At 41.3% G+C, this 17,645-nt stretch overlaps 1 protein-coding gene across 1 annotated transcript in view; it reads right to left on the reverse strand.

Annotated features, from left to right (window-relative positions):
- Nucleotides 1-13,942, reverse strand: part of adgrb1a (adhesion G protein-coupled receptor B1a) — a 118,292-nt gene extending 104,350 nt beyond the window's left edge. The window contains exon 1 of the mRNA XM_062422291.1: nucleotides 13,207-13,942. Coding sequence (XP_062278275.1) covers nucleotides 13,207-13,942 — 736 coding nt within the window. The remainder of the gene's footprint in view (nucleotides 1-13,206) is intronic.
- Nucleotides 13,943-17,645: the final 3,703 nt, after the last annotated feature.

Genomic DNA, 17,645 nt, shown 5'->3' on the forward strand with positions numbered 1-17,645 from the left:
CCCTTCGAAGATATAACGCAGTCTCTCAATGATAGAGCACTTTTTCGAGGGTGGAAAAAGGGGGTTTCAAATCTCCTAGAGTCTATAGGATTTCACCCCCCCCCCCCCCCCCCCCCCCCCCCCAGAAAAAAAAGAGTGTGATGAAGTGTAAAATAGAGGAGAAAAAAAGAACGAAAGCAGCCGGTGACAAGCTGCCTGTCAGGAAACAGAGGGATCCCTATCGCGTCTCCATTCTCCTGCAGTCACACATGACTGATGAGCGAGGTAAAAAAAGTTCAACTTGTCTTTTCTCTAATCCTCACACTTTTCTTTATGCCAGGAAATTAATGGCCTTTCGCATAGGACACTTTTACACACACACACACACACACACACACACACACACACACACACACACACACACACACACACACACACACACACACACACACACACACACACACACACACACACACACACACACACACACACACATCTGTCTGCTCACCATGCTCATCCCGGAGCAGTGCTTTTATCATCGCCCGGTAAGTAGCAGCGGTAAAATTGCTTAATTAAAGCATGAATGTTTAATAAACCCTCGGGCTGCGTTGGAGAGGGACCCGAGATAGGCCGAGTGTTGACGGAGAGCCTCGAGGAAGGAGACAGACAATTCCTCAACCGGCTTCACATGCTGACTTTAAGTTCAAGTGAGCCCTTTGACAGAGAACAGGTCCAAGCTGCTAAAGGCCAGAAACTTCATGAGTGCTTAGGTCACTGCCTTGAACTTTGTTCAAATGCTAAGTTGTTCACTTGTGTAGTGTCATTTTTGGAGCTAATACTGTAACCTTAACCTAAGGCTGGTTTTGCTTCATTTACATTCCCTTGATACACAGGCTTATGACTCACAAGGGCAGACATGGCATGTAGTGTTATTTTAAGATTTAATTTACCCAAAAGTGCTGCCATTGAAGTAGCGCTGTACATGTGTATCTTTTGTTTCTTTGTGCTTATAACACACATACTGTAAGAGAGTCATGCTGTGTCTCAAATCTGTCCTCTTACACTTCACATTATTTTGAGTGCATGAGTGGTGTTCACACTGAGAAGTATGGAAAAATGCAGTGCAGTATGAGTACGTGGTTGATGCACTCAAAACTATGAAAAAGTTTGAGTGTGGAAACTATGGACACTTCTCTCCCTCAACAGTCACCATCTTGGCTACTTAGGGGAAGGCGAGGGAACGCTTTTCAAACAGGAAATAGAAGTTGAGGACATTGTAACTACAGTGAACATCTCCACATTAAACAAATATAAATTATACATGGGTTTTTTGCACTATGCAACACTATACTGTTACATAGAAGCCATCAGTATATTTATTGGGTTAATTTAACAGTCTGTAACGATATGGTACAATGAACCATAATGTGAATGCTAATGCTAGCTTGCTAACGCTAACTAGTGCTACGTCTCAAATCACATACTTCTGTTAGTACACTTCTGTTAATACACTCTGTACTTGCGCAGTTCACAATTTTCAACAGGTTAAGTGTTGTCTCAAATCAAATGGCCATTGCGCACGACCAGAAATGACTGTTAGCTACTTAGCAAGCTAGCGTTAGCATTTGCGGTTGCACTAAATCATTACAGGCTACTAAATTAACCTAAATAAACCTGCTGATGGCTTATATTTGACAACAGTATAGTGGTGCTTAGTGCAAAAAAAAACACATGTATAATTTATATTTGTGTAATGCGGAAATGTTCACAGTAGTTACAACGTCCTCGGCCGCCATTTCTCCACTTCAGCTAAAGAGCCAAGATGGTGACCTTTGAGGGTGAGAAGTGTTCATACTTCCACACTCAACTTTTTGATATTTTGAGTCCATCCAGGTACTCATAGTGCACTGCATTTACCCATAACTTCTCAGTTGTGAACACACTTATGCACTCAAAATATTAAATAAAGATTTCAGACACAGCATCATCATTTCCGGTAAGTGCGCAATGGCTGTGTTTTGAGTTGAGACAACACTAACTTGTTGAAATTTTTAAGTACAGAGTGTACACAATGTACTATACAGAAGTGTACTAACAGAAGATTTGAGAGAGACACAGCAGCAGTATCACAGGGACATACAAACCACACTGACAGAACATTTTCAGCCATAGTAATGTTAGACAATCTTTTTTTCTTTCCATTTGGGATTATGTGAGGTGGAATTTTGCTGCCTATTCAATCTACAAACACCTTATAATGTGACCCTAGAAGAAGAATGCTCTGCAGTTCACAGGAACGGAAACCAAAATGCAACATCTGCTGATGTTTTAGATAGCAAACAATCCAATTAAACACAATTGCAGCTGTGTAAGAAATAGCTCATTAAGATGTCTCATTGTCTACAAAAAAGGGCAATTATCCAGAGAATTACGCCACCAAAGACGAGGAATGGAAGGACACATCCCTAATAGTTCATTATAACACAATTAAAGTGAGTCAATTAGGAGTTATGCTTTAAATTGCCATATATATGAGCTGCTTATGCTGCTTTTTAATGCTGGATCTACTAAAGTTGTGAGTTAAGTGAAGCTTTGATTTAAGTTCAGTGAGGACGATCTCTTACTCCATGTTCTGCCTTCATTCCTCCACAGGTAAATGTGTATTTCCTCCTGTTCTATTTTCTACCTATCATCCTTTAAATATCATGGCATTCTATTGCGCAAACCACCTACTCCTCATCATCTCCATGACCTCCATGATATCCATGGAAACTAATCAGAAGGGTTACATCAACCACCACCACCGGCAGCTAGACTATAGGGTCTTATATCTTATCTTCTTATAGACATGGCTCTATGAAGATGCTTCACATATAAGGAGTCTAATCCACAAGAATCTGTTTCTGTTGGAAACCTCAATAAATATTGTTATACACTTCCAGTAGATCTCTCTGTATTGAAAGATATATTGAGTAAACAAATGTAACAAGAGCAATCTTCATTTTTCGACCAAGGTGATGGTGATTTCTTAATTCATACAGTATAATTCAAGTTAGTTTTCAATATAGAAAATATAGCGACATCTACATGTATATTGTAGCTTAAATTCTTTAATACGTGTAAGACATACTGTAACATTTACTGCATTCATAAATATTGAGTAATCCTTCATCTAATATTCCTACAATCTATATGCAAACTTCACTGTTTTCATAGAAGAGATAAAGCAGAAGATCAGCTCGAGGAGAGCCGTGGAGCGCATTATCATATTCAAATAGATGATTGTTTACACAGAGCCCTTTATCCCTATAATAATCACAACAATGAATGTACAATAAAAAAAAAGTGATTTAAACTTTTTATGCTCTTTCTGCAGATGCACATAATCAGTGGTGGACAGTAACAAAGTACATTTACTTGAGTACTGTACTGAAGTACAGTTTTTGAGTATCTGTACTTTACTTGAGTATTATTTTTGGGGGATACTTTTACTTTCACTCGACTACACTTGAAGGACGAATATTGTACTTTTTACTCCGCTACATTTCTATTGATGCTTTCGTTACTCGCTACTTTTGAGCTTACGTCAGCTGATGATTTTTTTTTTTTTTTTTTTTCAAAATTCTGAGAAAATAAACTGTTTCTGCTGATTCGCGTATGGTTTGTCTTAGTCGTATTGCCGTACCTGTACTACGTCATGCCATATGAAGAAATGGAGGAAGAAACTGGAGAAACACTAGGAGAAACTCCCACCGAGAACCCGTGGCCTTATCTCAAACCCATGTTCGAGATGTTGTTTGTGAGAGAGAGAGAGAGAGAGAGAGAGAGAGAGAGAGAGAGAGAGAGAGAGAGAGAGAGAGGAGAGAGAGAGAGAGAGAGAGAGAGAGAGAGAGAGAGAGAGAGAGAGGTGCGGCTGTCTTTGATGTGGGTTATCGGGCTCATATTTGGCTGTGACTGTGATGCATGATATAAGTAAAGTAAACTAGCCAATAAGTTGTTTATCTGTAAATGTCAATAGAAGTTCTTGTAGTGTTTATTTAACTGAAGATATTCAGTTCACATTTTCTATCTTTTTTTATGTAGAATGATAATAAAGCTACACACAAAGTAACATCAGCAAGACTTACAGAAAATACCCTGACATTTATGATGTATGACTCAATCTTATGTATTGATTATGCTGCAATCTGAATAGAATGCATTAGTGTGACAGTGTAGAGGTGGGTAGATCAACAGAAGGCCCAGCGGTAAAGCCGTAATGATTCCAAACGTTTACCCATGGTGCAGTGGTAGGCTTGTTGTATCCCACATGACACCTCCTCTCACCTTCTCTTATCATGTATTTAACACCTATTTAAATGCATCAATGCGGATTGTCAATCTGATTGATTTCACTTAGAAATATATAATTGTGGAGCATGTAATCACAGCCTCCAGTCTCTAATAACTGCACAGATCATTAATGAGGTCAACTACATGTAGGACAGCATGCCTTTGCTAATTGTTTTCCCTTCTTCTATCCTCCCCACAAAAAAAAAAGCTCCGTATGAAAACTTCACAAACAGGCTGTGAAGTTCCCTGCAGGCGGAGCGACCTCTACACCAGCACGGAGCATCTTACTGCCATCTCTCTTCAGTTTTTTTCCCGGCCCACACGGCGCCCCCTGTGGTTAACACCACACCTCGTTCTCTGCACATGCTTTACACACAAGCACACACACGCGCACACACACGCACACACACACGCACACACATACAAAATCAGCTTTATTCTCTCCCTCAGTCAGCCACCCACACTCAGTCACGAGGGGCTGGTGCGTGGTTGCACCAGTGTATGTGCCATTTTCTGGTGTGACATTTCACCACAAGTGTGTGTGTGTGTGCGTGTGAGCGCTCCACTCAGTGCGTATGCCTGCGCACGACTCCACGCATATGAGTGTGAAGAGGAGCTAATGCATTAGACTTGCTTTAGGATTCCTCAGTGCTCTTTATGGAGGCGGGGTGGAAATCCCTTGGTTTAGCAACAATGTGGTCCAGCCATGCAGAGGCTTGCAGGGAAAGACAGTACAGCTGCACACATCCAACTACATCAACCACTGCCAGCTCCCAGAGACTGAGGGGAAAAGTGCAAGTCAGGAGTGTTTGTGATGGTTTCTTCCTTGCTTTTTCTTTTTATTTGCTGTCAGTTTTTAGGACAGTGGATCAGTCTGAAAGATTTATGATTTCTTTATCCGTCCATCACAATCAATATGTTAGACAGCACTGATTAGACTGTGATCATAGTTAGGGAAATGATGTATATCAACATTGTTCTGGCATTTACAGAACTGACAGGCTCGGTGGAGACAGTGCAGGTAAAGTGACACACAAGATTGTGAATAAAACTGTTGTCCAGTGGTCTACATGTTAGTATAGCCCGACCGATAATGCAATTTCCAGGCCAATACCAATATTGTATTTTGTGAGTTGCAAACTAGTACACATTACCTAAACATTTTTGTTAAAGGACTTGTTCACAGTTTTCTTAAATAACAGTCAGGGGCCAAAATGAACACTGAAACTGTAATTATTCCTCCTGTCCAAGGCTGGATTGGTATCCCAAGGGGCCCTTGGGCACCGAAGCTCATGATTGCTATTATATACTAGGCTATGGTTTTGACACACTAGGTTTCCGACAGCGACGATAATTATCAACATCAAGAGAATGGGTCAAGCCTTGTGTCATACTTCTGTGGAACACAACAGGGAAGAAACAAACAAAACAAACACAGACACACGCTATTTTTTCTCTTATTATTTAGAGCCGTCCAAATCCGGTTTCTATGTTTCAATGTTACAGTCTTTTTATTGTCAAAGTCCCTTTTTCTGTTACTATGCTTCCACCACAGCTCAACAGGGAAACATAAAGAGGGAATTTGATGCTAAAAAGACTGTAAATGTGTCAGATATCACTTGATATGAATAACTCACACTGATGAAGCTCAATAGAAGCTGATCATCTACTTTTAAATGACTGTGTGGACACACTGTGGATTTTGTTCTCCATCACTTCCATTGAAAGCACATTTGAAGATCTTTTAATAATCATATGAACAGAAGGAATGATTACAGAGAGGAAAACCTCTTTACTGTTTATATGGACACCTGACTGCTGGTTTAAAACAAACAGAAACATTGTGAACCTGTCCTTTAAGACATGTGCAACCACACAAGGCGTTTCACTTATCCTGGCTGATTAAACCTCAGCTCAGGTAGAAGGCTGGCAGAGCTATGCAGGAAGTCACACAAGATCAGTGGACCATTAAGAATGATGAAAGTAATTTTTTGGTGCTACAAATCTAACAGCAGAGTTGGGAAAATGGTGCCAAGCCTTTAAAACATGTGTTTTTTAAGACATTTTACAGTGTGTAGAGAAAAAATGTTGTCAGTGCTCTCTGGTGGACAAACTATGTAATACACACAGTGATAATAATCTGAAACTGCCCAATCCCAACAAACTAACTACATTAATTTGCCAGTTATTTAGATCTATACAATAGCCCTGCATTAAATGCTACCTTCATGAAGGTTCAGTTCAGTCATTCATTTTTAAGACTATTTGAAGAGCTATCCAATTGTTTCATATCTCACTGACAGATATTGGGAATGATGGGAGACATCTTGTACTAGACTTGAAACTAAACACTGTGTTTGTATTCAGCTTCAATCATCGTGTTAAATCCTTCATTTTCCAAATTTGGGATCAACATTTGGACCTAAAAAGGGTTCAGAGATGGGGTCATTTAAAATTCAATATGTAGTCATGAATGATCAGTGTGTCAGTTTGTTTTAATGGTATCTTTATAGATCTTTTGATTTGTCATTGTCACACTAACTGCCTCAGTCCTGTTGGTTTTGTCGATTCTGACTCTCTCCCTTAAACCACACTCACTTCACCATCTCTTTGGTCCTTGCCATTCAACACCTGACCAACAGACACCTTCAGAATTTTCCACCTGTTCCAATCACCTGACTCCCACATGCACCTGTTCAGCTGCTCTCTCACCCAAACCGCCCTCAACACACCTGCCTCTCATTATGCCATCAGTCCTTCATTCTCTACTAGCTCTCCAACCCTTTCCCTTTTGTACCTTTGAGTGTCATTTGAAGAACCTGAATCTTTCAGAGTGCCTGTATCCTTTTACTTTTTCCTTCATTGTCTGGATCCTTTTGTTTTACCTTGGTGCCTTTACTATAAAAATATTATTTTTACCAATAAACTCAATGGGCTGTTCCTGTGTGCATGATTGCAATTGGGTTCTTTCCCTTTCTCGTTGTGACAGTGGTGACAGGAAAAGCTCAGGTGACACTGATGAAATTAACAATTGCTCAGCTACAAGTATCCAAGCAAGCTGTACTGGTGAACCCTGCATGCTTTACTACACCAGGGTCATGACCATGGAAAAACACTACCATCATTATTCTTTTCCATGTTCTTTTCCTGCTCTGGCATGTCACAATGTCTACTTTGAAAAAGGTCCATTCTATTACTCTTTGTACTCTGTTGTGTTGCATATGTTTAATTTGCTGTCGAGTTGTTTGTATTTTTATAAAGGCCCATCTCTGGCATATGCTGCAGGATGTGGCATTGGTCCATGCTGTGTAATTATCAACAGGCTCTACATGTCAGAACAGTAAATAACAAAGCAGTTGGGCCAGGGGTGAAAACAAAAACTCATATTAGTTTTCATTGTTGCTTCTTGACTGGATGTGGCACACAGCTCTGCATGACAGGAACCTTTGCAACGCACACGCCTGGTAGTCGTAGCGTGTTGACAGCTGCGTAGCTATCCCTGCCATAAGTTTGACAAACCAATTTCAGCCTGCAATCAGGATTTTTTAGAAAACTGCGAGCAACAGAAAGAAACTTCAGAAGGGGAGAAAAAATACTGTATATTTCTCCAGTTCCAACATTATGAGAGAAAAAAGATTTATTATACTATGTGGTGAGTGGCAGATCTTTTCGAAGGCAGGGTTGACAAGATTATCTTTGTTTCTTAAAGCATCAGGAACTGTAGAAAACCAGTTTCGATAGAGCTATCAGCAAGACTTGAACCCTCTATTTTGTACATCTGCTTATATTGGATCCTATCCCTGCATGCACTGGGCCAGAGGCAGGGTACTGTACATCCCAGGACAGCCTATCACAAGATTTCAGCTGCGTCTAAATTAAGGATTGGATCCTCCAAAAGACATACCCAGCAGAGTTAGATCCTTCAGAGAATTTGGAAAGGAGGCAGACGGAACCTCTCCTCCCCAAAAGAACCCTTGATGCTTTTGAGACTTTGTTGTTTTGTGGTCTAAGTCAGACATTTCAGATTGTAAATACCTGAGGAAAACCTTTTCACAATCAGCTCCTACATTGCAGTGACTGATCAACTGAACACACATTTTTCCTGATTTTCAGAGTTAATGAGGACTGCATTAATGTTCCATTAAAAAATTGACCAGTGAACAATAAGTCGCAGGAGAGGTGATGACTGCAATGCGTACAGCAGTTGACACATTCAGGCAGAAGAAAGGTGTATTTCTTGGTTTTGAAAGGGGTAAGGGTATGTCGATAATTTGACATATTCAGTCTAGACATGAAAATACTCAGAAATTGGAGAATTTGGGGGTTTCAATTCACTCTATTCAGATGTCTCATAACATTCCAGAGAGCAAAGCAAATTTTCATTCCTAAGACCTTTTTTGGTGTTAGGTGACACCACCTCTCTGTGTCACCATGCAGAGTGCTCTCAGTCTGCGACACTGTGTCCTTGTTTGGTTATTTTCTGAAGATTTTCTGCTTTATTTAATATTTCACACTTGAAAATAACAGCAAAGCTGAAGTGCATGGAGTGCAACCAAGGTCTAACCCAAAATGGCCCAATGGCATTTTGGGCGAAGTGTATCTTCCCTCTTCACCTTCAGTGCACTTTTTTTTTTTGATCACTTCTTTCCTTATCTCAAACCTATCACAATCGTGTCACTTGTGTTTAAATTGAGTCATACGCCTTCTCATTTTCTCCATCTCTCTGATCCATCCTTTAATCACTCACTGTCTCCTACGCTGTCCACTGAGGGCTAACAAATGAAACCTCTCCTGCTCCGTGCCACACGTCGTGACACAAATACATCCACACACATGCACGAGGCCTCACCAAAAATGGATTTTAAGGAAGATATTTCTGGACTGAAGCTGTCCACATCCGATATTTTGTCCCTGAACCTTTAACTTTCACCATTTGAATGTCAGAACGTTCCAAAAATAGCCCTGATGTCACAGTCCTCTCAATGCAAAGGTTAAATATCTCTCACAGAGCACAGTAGCTACATTCACACAGTGAGGTATGGATATATAAATCACATATTTTTGCTCATTGGCTTTAATTATGATATTACAGCAAAAATTACAATCTTGCTCTCATTGCAAATATACTGTGAAATTAGACTAGATGAAATTCCTATTCACAGACACTCAACCAAAACCAGAGAGGTATTGATTAAAAACTGCATTTCATCCTTCAAATTTGATCAAAAGGTCACATTAGAATCAATACAGGTTAAGAGCTTTCTATTGATGAAGTTATTGATGTAGTAAAGCAGATAATCAAGCTGTATCATATCTGCCATAGCATAGAGGTCAAACACAGTCGCTGGGTAACAACCGAATTTACTGCACAAATACTGGCACTCCATCTTTGCACCGTCCTGGTGGATATTTCCTTGAACAATCAACTTCTCTGCAGTGATTAATAGATTATTGATTAATCATGTCCGGAACTGAAAGAACATGTCAAGAGCATGACAGATTGTGGCAATATTCACAGCAACCACAGTGTGACATGAATAACCTTTTCTGATTGTAGCCTAGTTATAAATAGTTTGGTTGCATGAATTGTTGTTTGAAGAAAACTCTTTGTCTATGTCTCGACCTCTTAAACAGTCATTCCTTTAATCATCAAGAAAGATATTAAGGTATCTGTTCCTCGCAATGACAATGACTTGCTACTGATTGGTCACCACAAACTAAAACCACATACAGAAAACCCAATTGCAAGATACAAACATTGATATTAGACAGGTCTACAAAAACTTCAATAGCGTTCTACCTCATTGATTTTTGAGTCAGATGCTAATTCCTGCTCTCTGCAATATCCTATATCATTTTTGCATCACAATTATGGATGGTTACATTTTAGGGATGATATAAAATAAACTATACAAGTTTAGGCCGTCAAACACATGGTTAAAGTTTGGAAAAGATTTACATTTAATAAAAAGGAACATTCATTGTAAAACTGAGACAGAACAGAAACTCCAATCTCTCACATAGATGAAAGTCAGACGCTTCATTCCCATTCCACACCTCAACTTCTACACCTTTTAACTGCTCGCCTCATTACTTGAAGGGCCCACTGCTTCCTGCAGTGGCACTGGACATTGACACTGAAGTTAAATCATGGTTGTCCAATAGTGACATATACCTAGATATACTGTGGTCAGAAATTGGCTAATATTACCATTGCACCAGGCTGAATGAAACAAAATGGCAACTCACTATGATTATCTATCAAATACTGTTCAGGACAAATTTGACCCATTTTGACATTTGACAGCTGTAAAAACACCCCAAATGTCTTTTACTCTGAAATTTGATGACATTTTCTAAAGTGGTCCAAAATGCACAGAAATGAAAATGTTTTAAAATGTTCTACTTTTGTAAAGGTGCTACACATTTTTGTCCATTGAGGCTGTTCTGGGTCAATTTATCTCCGTATCTATTGACATGTGTTTTAGGTAAATGAATAGTTAATAGTTTTAATAAGATAGTAGTTTTTATGATGTAGCAGTGAAGACTGATGGCTCTAATGGTTATACAATAAACCCCACACTTCCATAAAGTTCTTGTTATTTTCACTTTACATAAAATACATTTACATCATTATTGCTATGTTATATTTTCATGTCTTAGGTAAAATAGGACATTATATTGTGTGATAGTAGATGTTTATTCTCCAACAATGAGTGATGTAAAAGCTAAAATATACACTCTCTCTGCTCTCTGAAACATGAATCAAGGTTTAATCACATTTATTGATCAGTCAGATTGACTATTGATGCTTTTTAAACACATCTGTGGTTCAACATTTGGTATAAACACTTTTTGTGAGGGGATTCTTACTACGAGGGTGTCCAATATAAACAGTATGTGAGGGCTAAAAGAATAACTTTTCTCTTTTCATTGACTCTAGCGTTATTGTTTCAATGTTCAGTTAACATTTGTGCTTTAGGTGCACAGGGCTGTGTGAGCACATGGCAAAGCTCCCACACCACCTATAAGGAGCCAAACTCCTCGTCTCGTATCTATGAGCTGGACACGAGCACAGCTCGAGTGTTGACAGCAGGTCTCACCCCTCCATCTGCTACTGGGCGGGACCTTCATTCCCTCTACAGACAGGGAGTGAAGGAGGCTGGGAGACTGACTGTAATGTATGAACTCCTTGGTTACTAAGGGCGCTGAGACCAAACGGGTCCAGCTGCGTATAGCCTGACCCAAGAAACAACTATCTATCCTCATCAAGTCCGGTCCACCTCCGACAACTCCCCCATCTCTGCTCTTGTCAGCCTCTTCACTCTCCTTCATTCTCCTCTCTCGCTCTATCTCTCTCCTCTCTGTATCTATTGTCTTTCCCTTCATTCATCACTCACAACTATCACCTCTCCATTCCCCCGTTCGCTGCACAGCAGGCCATAACCACCCGGCTCCCCGACCTATTTCCACACAGAATCCATTATGTTTTCCCCAGCCACTCTTTATCTTCATCCACCAATTCAATCCATCCAGTCACCCATCCGGCCAAATATTCAGACTCCGTGCCGTGCCTCCATTTGAGCTCATCACAGGGTTCCGTAGCCACTCTAAACATGGGATTATCATCCAGGAGACGATTCACCCTTGTGGGCTTAAGCACAAAGAAGGAAAAAGAAAAAGGTATAAGGTCTTTCTATCTCTGCCAAAGCCAACAGTGGATGTATATGTGTAAGTATATTTCTTCTCTTTATTTTTCACACTTGAGGCACAAACAGCCCACACCCCACTGTTGAAGCACCATAAGTGGGATTACATAAATGCGATAACTAGCAGAGAGGAGGTTGGAGTGGCGAGGGGATATTAGCCGCTCTGGAGACTGGAGGAGGATAAGGCTGGAGATACCCACCGCAACATCTTCTCTGCTTGGTTGGCTTCCCACAACCCACAACTGGCTCAGTATCAGCCCACTATCAGCCTTGGGAGAGAAAGATGGGGAGGCGGCAATGGTGGCAGAAGAAAGAAGAGGAGGAGGAGGAGGACCGAGAGATTAAGACCACGGGCTGATTAGGGGGAGCGACTGAATAGAAGCAGAGGAAAGAGGGAGAAAAAAATGGTGGAAAGGTTAAGGGGAGTAAGGGGAGCCGAGAAATGTTCCGCTCCTGTGGCCATAACCCTGACGAAGCCAAGATAGAGATGTCAGGCCACATCCTGTCTGCCGAGGGAAGGGAAGGGAAGAGGGAGCCAGGATCAGGCAGCAGACAATTAAACTTCAAGCCACAGGATCTTATCCCTTCGCATTTCTGCCTCTCTCCTTCTATTTCCCTCTCTTGTCTTTCTTTACATCACCATCCCCCTCCTTTGCTCTGAGCATCCCCAAAGCTATCAAATATCTGCACTTGATTCTCTTCTGTTTCCAGAAGCTTCCCGGAGGCCGATCGAGTGTCCCTCCCCGGACCACAGAGGGATGGAACACTGTGCAGACCTTGCAAGGTCAGAGAGATTCCATCAGATGAAACCCTAAACCTTCCATTTGCTACTTTCTCTGCCACTTTCTTCCCTCTACTTCAGCCAAAGCGCGTCACTTTCTTTTGTGCCGATATCACGCAATTATCCTCACTTTTCACAAATCATACACATTTTCCCCAGCTTGATTGAAACCGAAGATGCCATTTCTCTGTCATTTTGCTGAGAGTGTGGTAGACCTTTTGGAGGTCAGATGGAAAAAAAACTTAACATAAGTCCATTTTTCCTCTCCCTATTGTTTTACAGAGAAGCAGAAGTAATTGTTAATCTCAGCACTTAGAACTCTCTGGACACTTTGCAGTTGATGCTGTAAATCCCCTTAGCAACAACATTTTTTAGTTAACCAACCGTAAAAGCTTATTTACTCACCATTTATCTCTGCATCTTTTCCACTCTCTTTCACGCTGGGTAAACAGTTTTCTAGGTAAACTCCATTGTGGTAGCAGCTATTTCCCTCACTGAGCTGTGGCGGAGGCTCCCAGCATGTACATGGCGTCTGCATGATGCCACAGGGCCTGTTCGATGTGCTGGAGGTCAGACAGTCCTCTAGCCACTGGCAGAGCATCTGACATGCCGCCATGCTGGGGTTACGCTTCCCCACAACTAAGTATTCTGTTTTGAAATCCCCATCACCGTCTGTGATGGCCGCACCAACCCGAGGATGTCCCTTCCTCATTTGGAGGAACTGTTTCCCGGCTTCCAGGAAGGCAACCGGCGCAGAGGTGTCGCAAAGCCTCACCACCTCGTCGAAGCTCTCCATGCCCAGGTAGGTGCGCGTCGTCTCCAAGAAGGAGTCGTACTGGAAGGTGCGTAGCTGTGATGGCATGCAGTCCTCGGTAGGTTTGGTCACCTTGATGAAGATGGTGTAGCGCCGTGGATCGGGGTTCTGCAGGGTCCAGGAACAAGGCACGCTGGGGAACACTGACGACGACAGGAAGAAGCCAAAGAAGCGGCTCTGAACTAAAGTGGAGCAGGAGTCCGACTCTGGACCTGAGGGGGCTGCCTGGCTACGACTGGCCATCAGCAGCAGGGGGACGAAATACAAGAGCAGCACAGGGAGAGGCCACCTTGCTTGGCCGAGAAACCAAGAAACAACACTTGTCATGGTTTGCGGGTGATGGGAGGGAGAAGGTATCACGAGTCGAAAGGTGGTTTCTGGCTTCGGAGGACGAGATTTCCAGCTCTGTAGGGTTGAGGAAGAACAGAAGGACCAGAAGGGGGAAGAGGAAAATGACGCAGAGGTGGAGGAGGAGGGTGAGGAAAGTTCCAGCTCTCAAAGATCCAACGATCTGCCCATGGCTGCATCAGTCGACCCCCAGATTCACATGAACCTGCAGAATGGAGACAAGATAAGAATTAGACTTTCTGATCAGACATGAATTGGTTACCACAGCGATAAGAAATCTCAGCTTTTATTGTTTAAGCTAAGAGCAACTGCAGTGACTTGGAGGGGTGGGGCACGAAGAACAAGTCAAATAGAAGCAGATGGAGGGAGGGGGCGATTTTAGTTAACTTTTCTTCATTATGCAAGTTCAGATCGGTCTCTTCCTGAGAGACAACTGCTTTCCTCACATGTCCGCTCCCATATTTCATCCGCCAGCTCATTAATTTGTCCAATTATAAGACTATTAATTACAAAAAAAGGCAACACCTGCAGTCATTCATTACGCCATTTTATCAGGGACGAGCCACAGACAGAAACGCTGTGATCGATATGCCTCTTTGTTTTTGAAAACTGAAACAATTAGCTGATGTTTGCTCTTTTTAAATACACATTCAAACAATGATGGCGGTATATTTCACTTTTTGGCTCATTTCTTCTATTATACTTCTCTTTTATATAATGTGCAGTGCTGCTTCCCGTTGAGTAGCTTCATTGTTTTAAGTTATTATAATCAATGTTCTTTATTCAAAGCCTATGATGTGGAAAATACTTTTAGGACGGTAAACAATACAATTCAAATTCACACTCCTGGTTTTGTCTTGTAGTGAGAATTGTATAGTTTCATCTGAGTGCACTAATTGACTTGAAATTGGTGCTATTTTAGTAGAAATTGTTATCCATTGTTAGGTATTGTATGAAAAACAAAAAAGTGCTCTGAACGCAGCCTAAATGATACCAAAATATAGACACTTTTAAGAAAAAATGACAACTTTGTTCAATCAGGCCTCAATTTCACATCACGACAAATCAAATGTGGCGATAACTTTGAAAACAGGCACCACTGGATCCCCTCCCAGTTCCTCTGTATAGATTTCAATGTTCCGAAGACACCAGCCTGCACTGATCAATCATAATGATCTGTAGGCCCGACAGAAACAACGTCTGGAATAATACGTCGCCTTTGTGTGTGTTTTTCTGTGGGGAAGTGTGGGGGAGGGATGGAGTAAAAGATACATTGTCAGAAACCAATAAAACACAATCTAAAGAGAAAGTCCTTATAAAGCAGGAGCAGTGCAGCACTGTATCATCTCTACAGATGTTCCCATTTCGAAACAAACTTAATTAAGCAAACTTTAATCAAACGGTGCATCTGGCCTTGTCAACAAGAGCATTTTTCATTTTTTAAATAATAACAGGAAGTGACTGCAGACAGCTAAAGAAGCTCATATAGCAGTAAATAAAGAGACTGTTATGTTGTGTATGTAGGATAAACTCTAATCTTTTTTTAATCTTAATTCTGTTACTTGTTTCTTTTTATTGGAAGGTACACCTATTTACCTTTTTACCAATGAATCCCAAAACATACATTTTCTCCCACTATGTATTGTTGACTGTCAGGCCAATTTTTTAAAACCAAATTTCAACATGGCAAGCTGCAAAATAATAATTAAAACAATCCTATATTTCATTTTAGCAACTCACTCACCAAAACAAGCTCTATCATTGAGATCCATGCATGAGGACATGAGAGGCCAGCAGGACTTGAAAATGTATCTGCAATTTGCAGGTGACATTCATTCGTGAAAGGTGACACCGCCGCTGTTTGTGATCTGAGTGGAAGCAGTGTTTGCAAATCACCGGACCCAGTCCCAATGATGGGCAGCATGCAAATGATTAGAAACACAAAACACTGTATGATTTTATGTTCCATCTGTCAGCCCAGCTTAAACCAGACTAGAACAGACTCTGATCAGTCTCAACATTTAAACCAGGTCTACTGTACGATCTGCTAAATAACCATAATGTGTGTCACCACCTTAAACAAAACAATGGATTTATACTACATTGGTTGTTTGCATACACTGATGTCTTCACATGCAAGTGGACATGGACATGAATTTTGGGTTTATTGTGTCACGATGCTGACAAACTGTACGTTTTGGGGATTTTTTCCCCCCCCATCTGTTCAGATATTACCAATATAGTATTGATCCAGGTATCTGCATACGTATTATTTCACTTTTATATTAAAAATACCCAACAATTCAAAATGATGGTGTTAGTGTTGCTGTTAGTGTCACAGGATCTGCTGCTTAGGACTGTTTTTGTTTATTCTCAGTTTACTTGTTTTTTACTAACTCTCCTGTCATTGCGGATCCTGCCACTCCCTGCCCTGCAATCACCTCATTCCACTCATCTGAACCGCCCCACCCTCTTCCACAGCTGGCCTTCATCATCCTCATCAGCCTCCCATTCAGTCTCCTTTTTTATATTCAGCCCTTTTTCATTTAGTCTCCGTCATATTGTAAAGTCACATGACCTGCTCCCATCCTGCCTTAAACTTCCCAGTATTTTGTTCGATTTTTTTTTCTTTCAGTTTAGTTAGCGTATTTACTTTGCAGCCTGGTTTTTGTTTTGTGAGTAAATAAATGCTGTTTTGGACACTCGATTTTTGCATCTGAATTTGTGCTTTGGGTCCAGCACCTTCTGAGTCATTACAGTCATGGATGTATTAGAACTCCAATAAATCTTCCATGATTCATAGTTGAGAGATTAGTCTGATTCCATGGTTCGTGTGAGAGAACGGTCAGGGTCAGGGCAAATAAGCTCCAGCTCAAAGTTCAAGATAATGTAAAAAAAAAAAACAACAAACAGAAATAGTTTGAATTAAGCAAGATTGTGAGTATTTGTCTGCTACTGAAAATTATATTTGGGGCTGTAATCATCTGCCTGTGATAGAAGGAAACCTACATCCAATGTCTATCTTGTTCTGCAGTCTTCTCCAGGAGGTGAGATCACCCCTTTGTGAGTCCGAAATAACCCCTGGCTTTAATTCAGTGGTGTCACTTCTCAAAAACCCGAAGCTATGGCAAAGTCACTGTATCTAATATCACTTACTACCAAAAGGCTTTTCTTCTGGTACAGTGATTCACTCTGTCTCATTTTATCTCAGTCTGCCTCACGTCTTATTCTGCCTCATCCTATTTCACCCTGCCACATCCTGCCTCAGCCTGGCAGCTTTATAACTTCACCTCCTACCAAAAAGCGTCCAGGGAAAACCGCCGAGGCCTCCGTCACCAGACGTGCCTGACAGTAATGAAATGAATAGAGCTTTAACAGAGGATAAAGAGCTGCTCCTTATTGACAGCTCCGCCTCATCTATCTCCAGACTCCCCACATCCGTCCCTCCTTCCCCGCTCTCCTCCTCCTAACCTCGCCCAACATGCAGTAGTCTATTGGAGCTTCCTGTTCCTCATTACCGAGCTGCCCCCCCCCCCCCCCCCAAACCTCCACCTCCCTACCTCCAACACCCACATACACTCAGACACCCCCACCCGTCCTGTATCGATCTTTGTGTTTGAGAAGCTAACAGATAGAGAGCGGCTGTTAACACACTTTCATCTACTCTGCAGCAGAGGAGAAG

Source organism: Scomber scombrus, chromosome 7 (genome assembly GCF_963691925.1).
Source record: "Scomber scombrus chromosome 7, fScoSco1.1, whole genome shotgun sequence".
Classification (NCBI taxonomy): domain Eukaryota; kingdom Metazoa; phylum Chordata; class Actinopteri; order Scombriformes; family Scombridae; genus Scomber; species Scomber scombrus.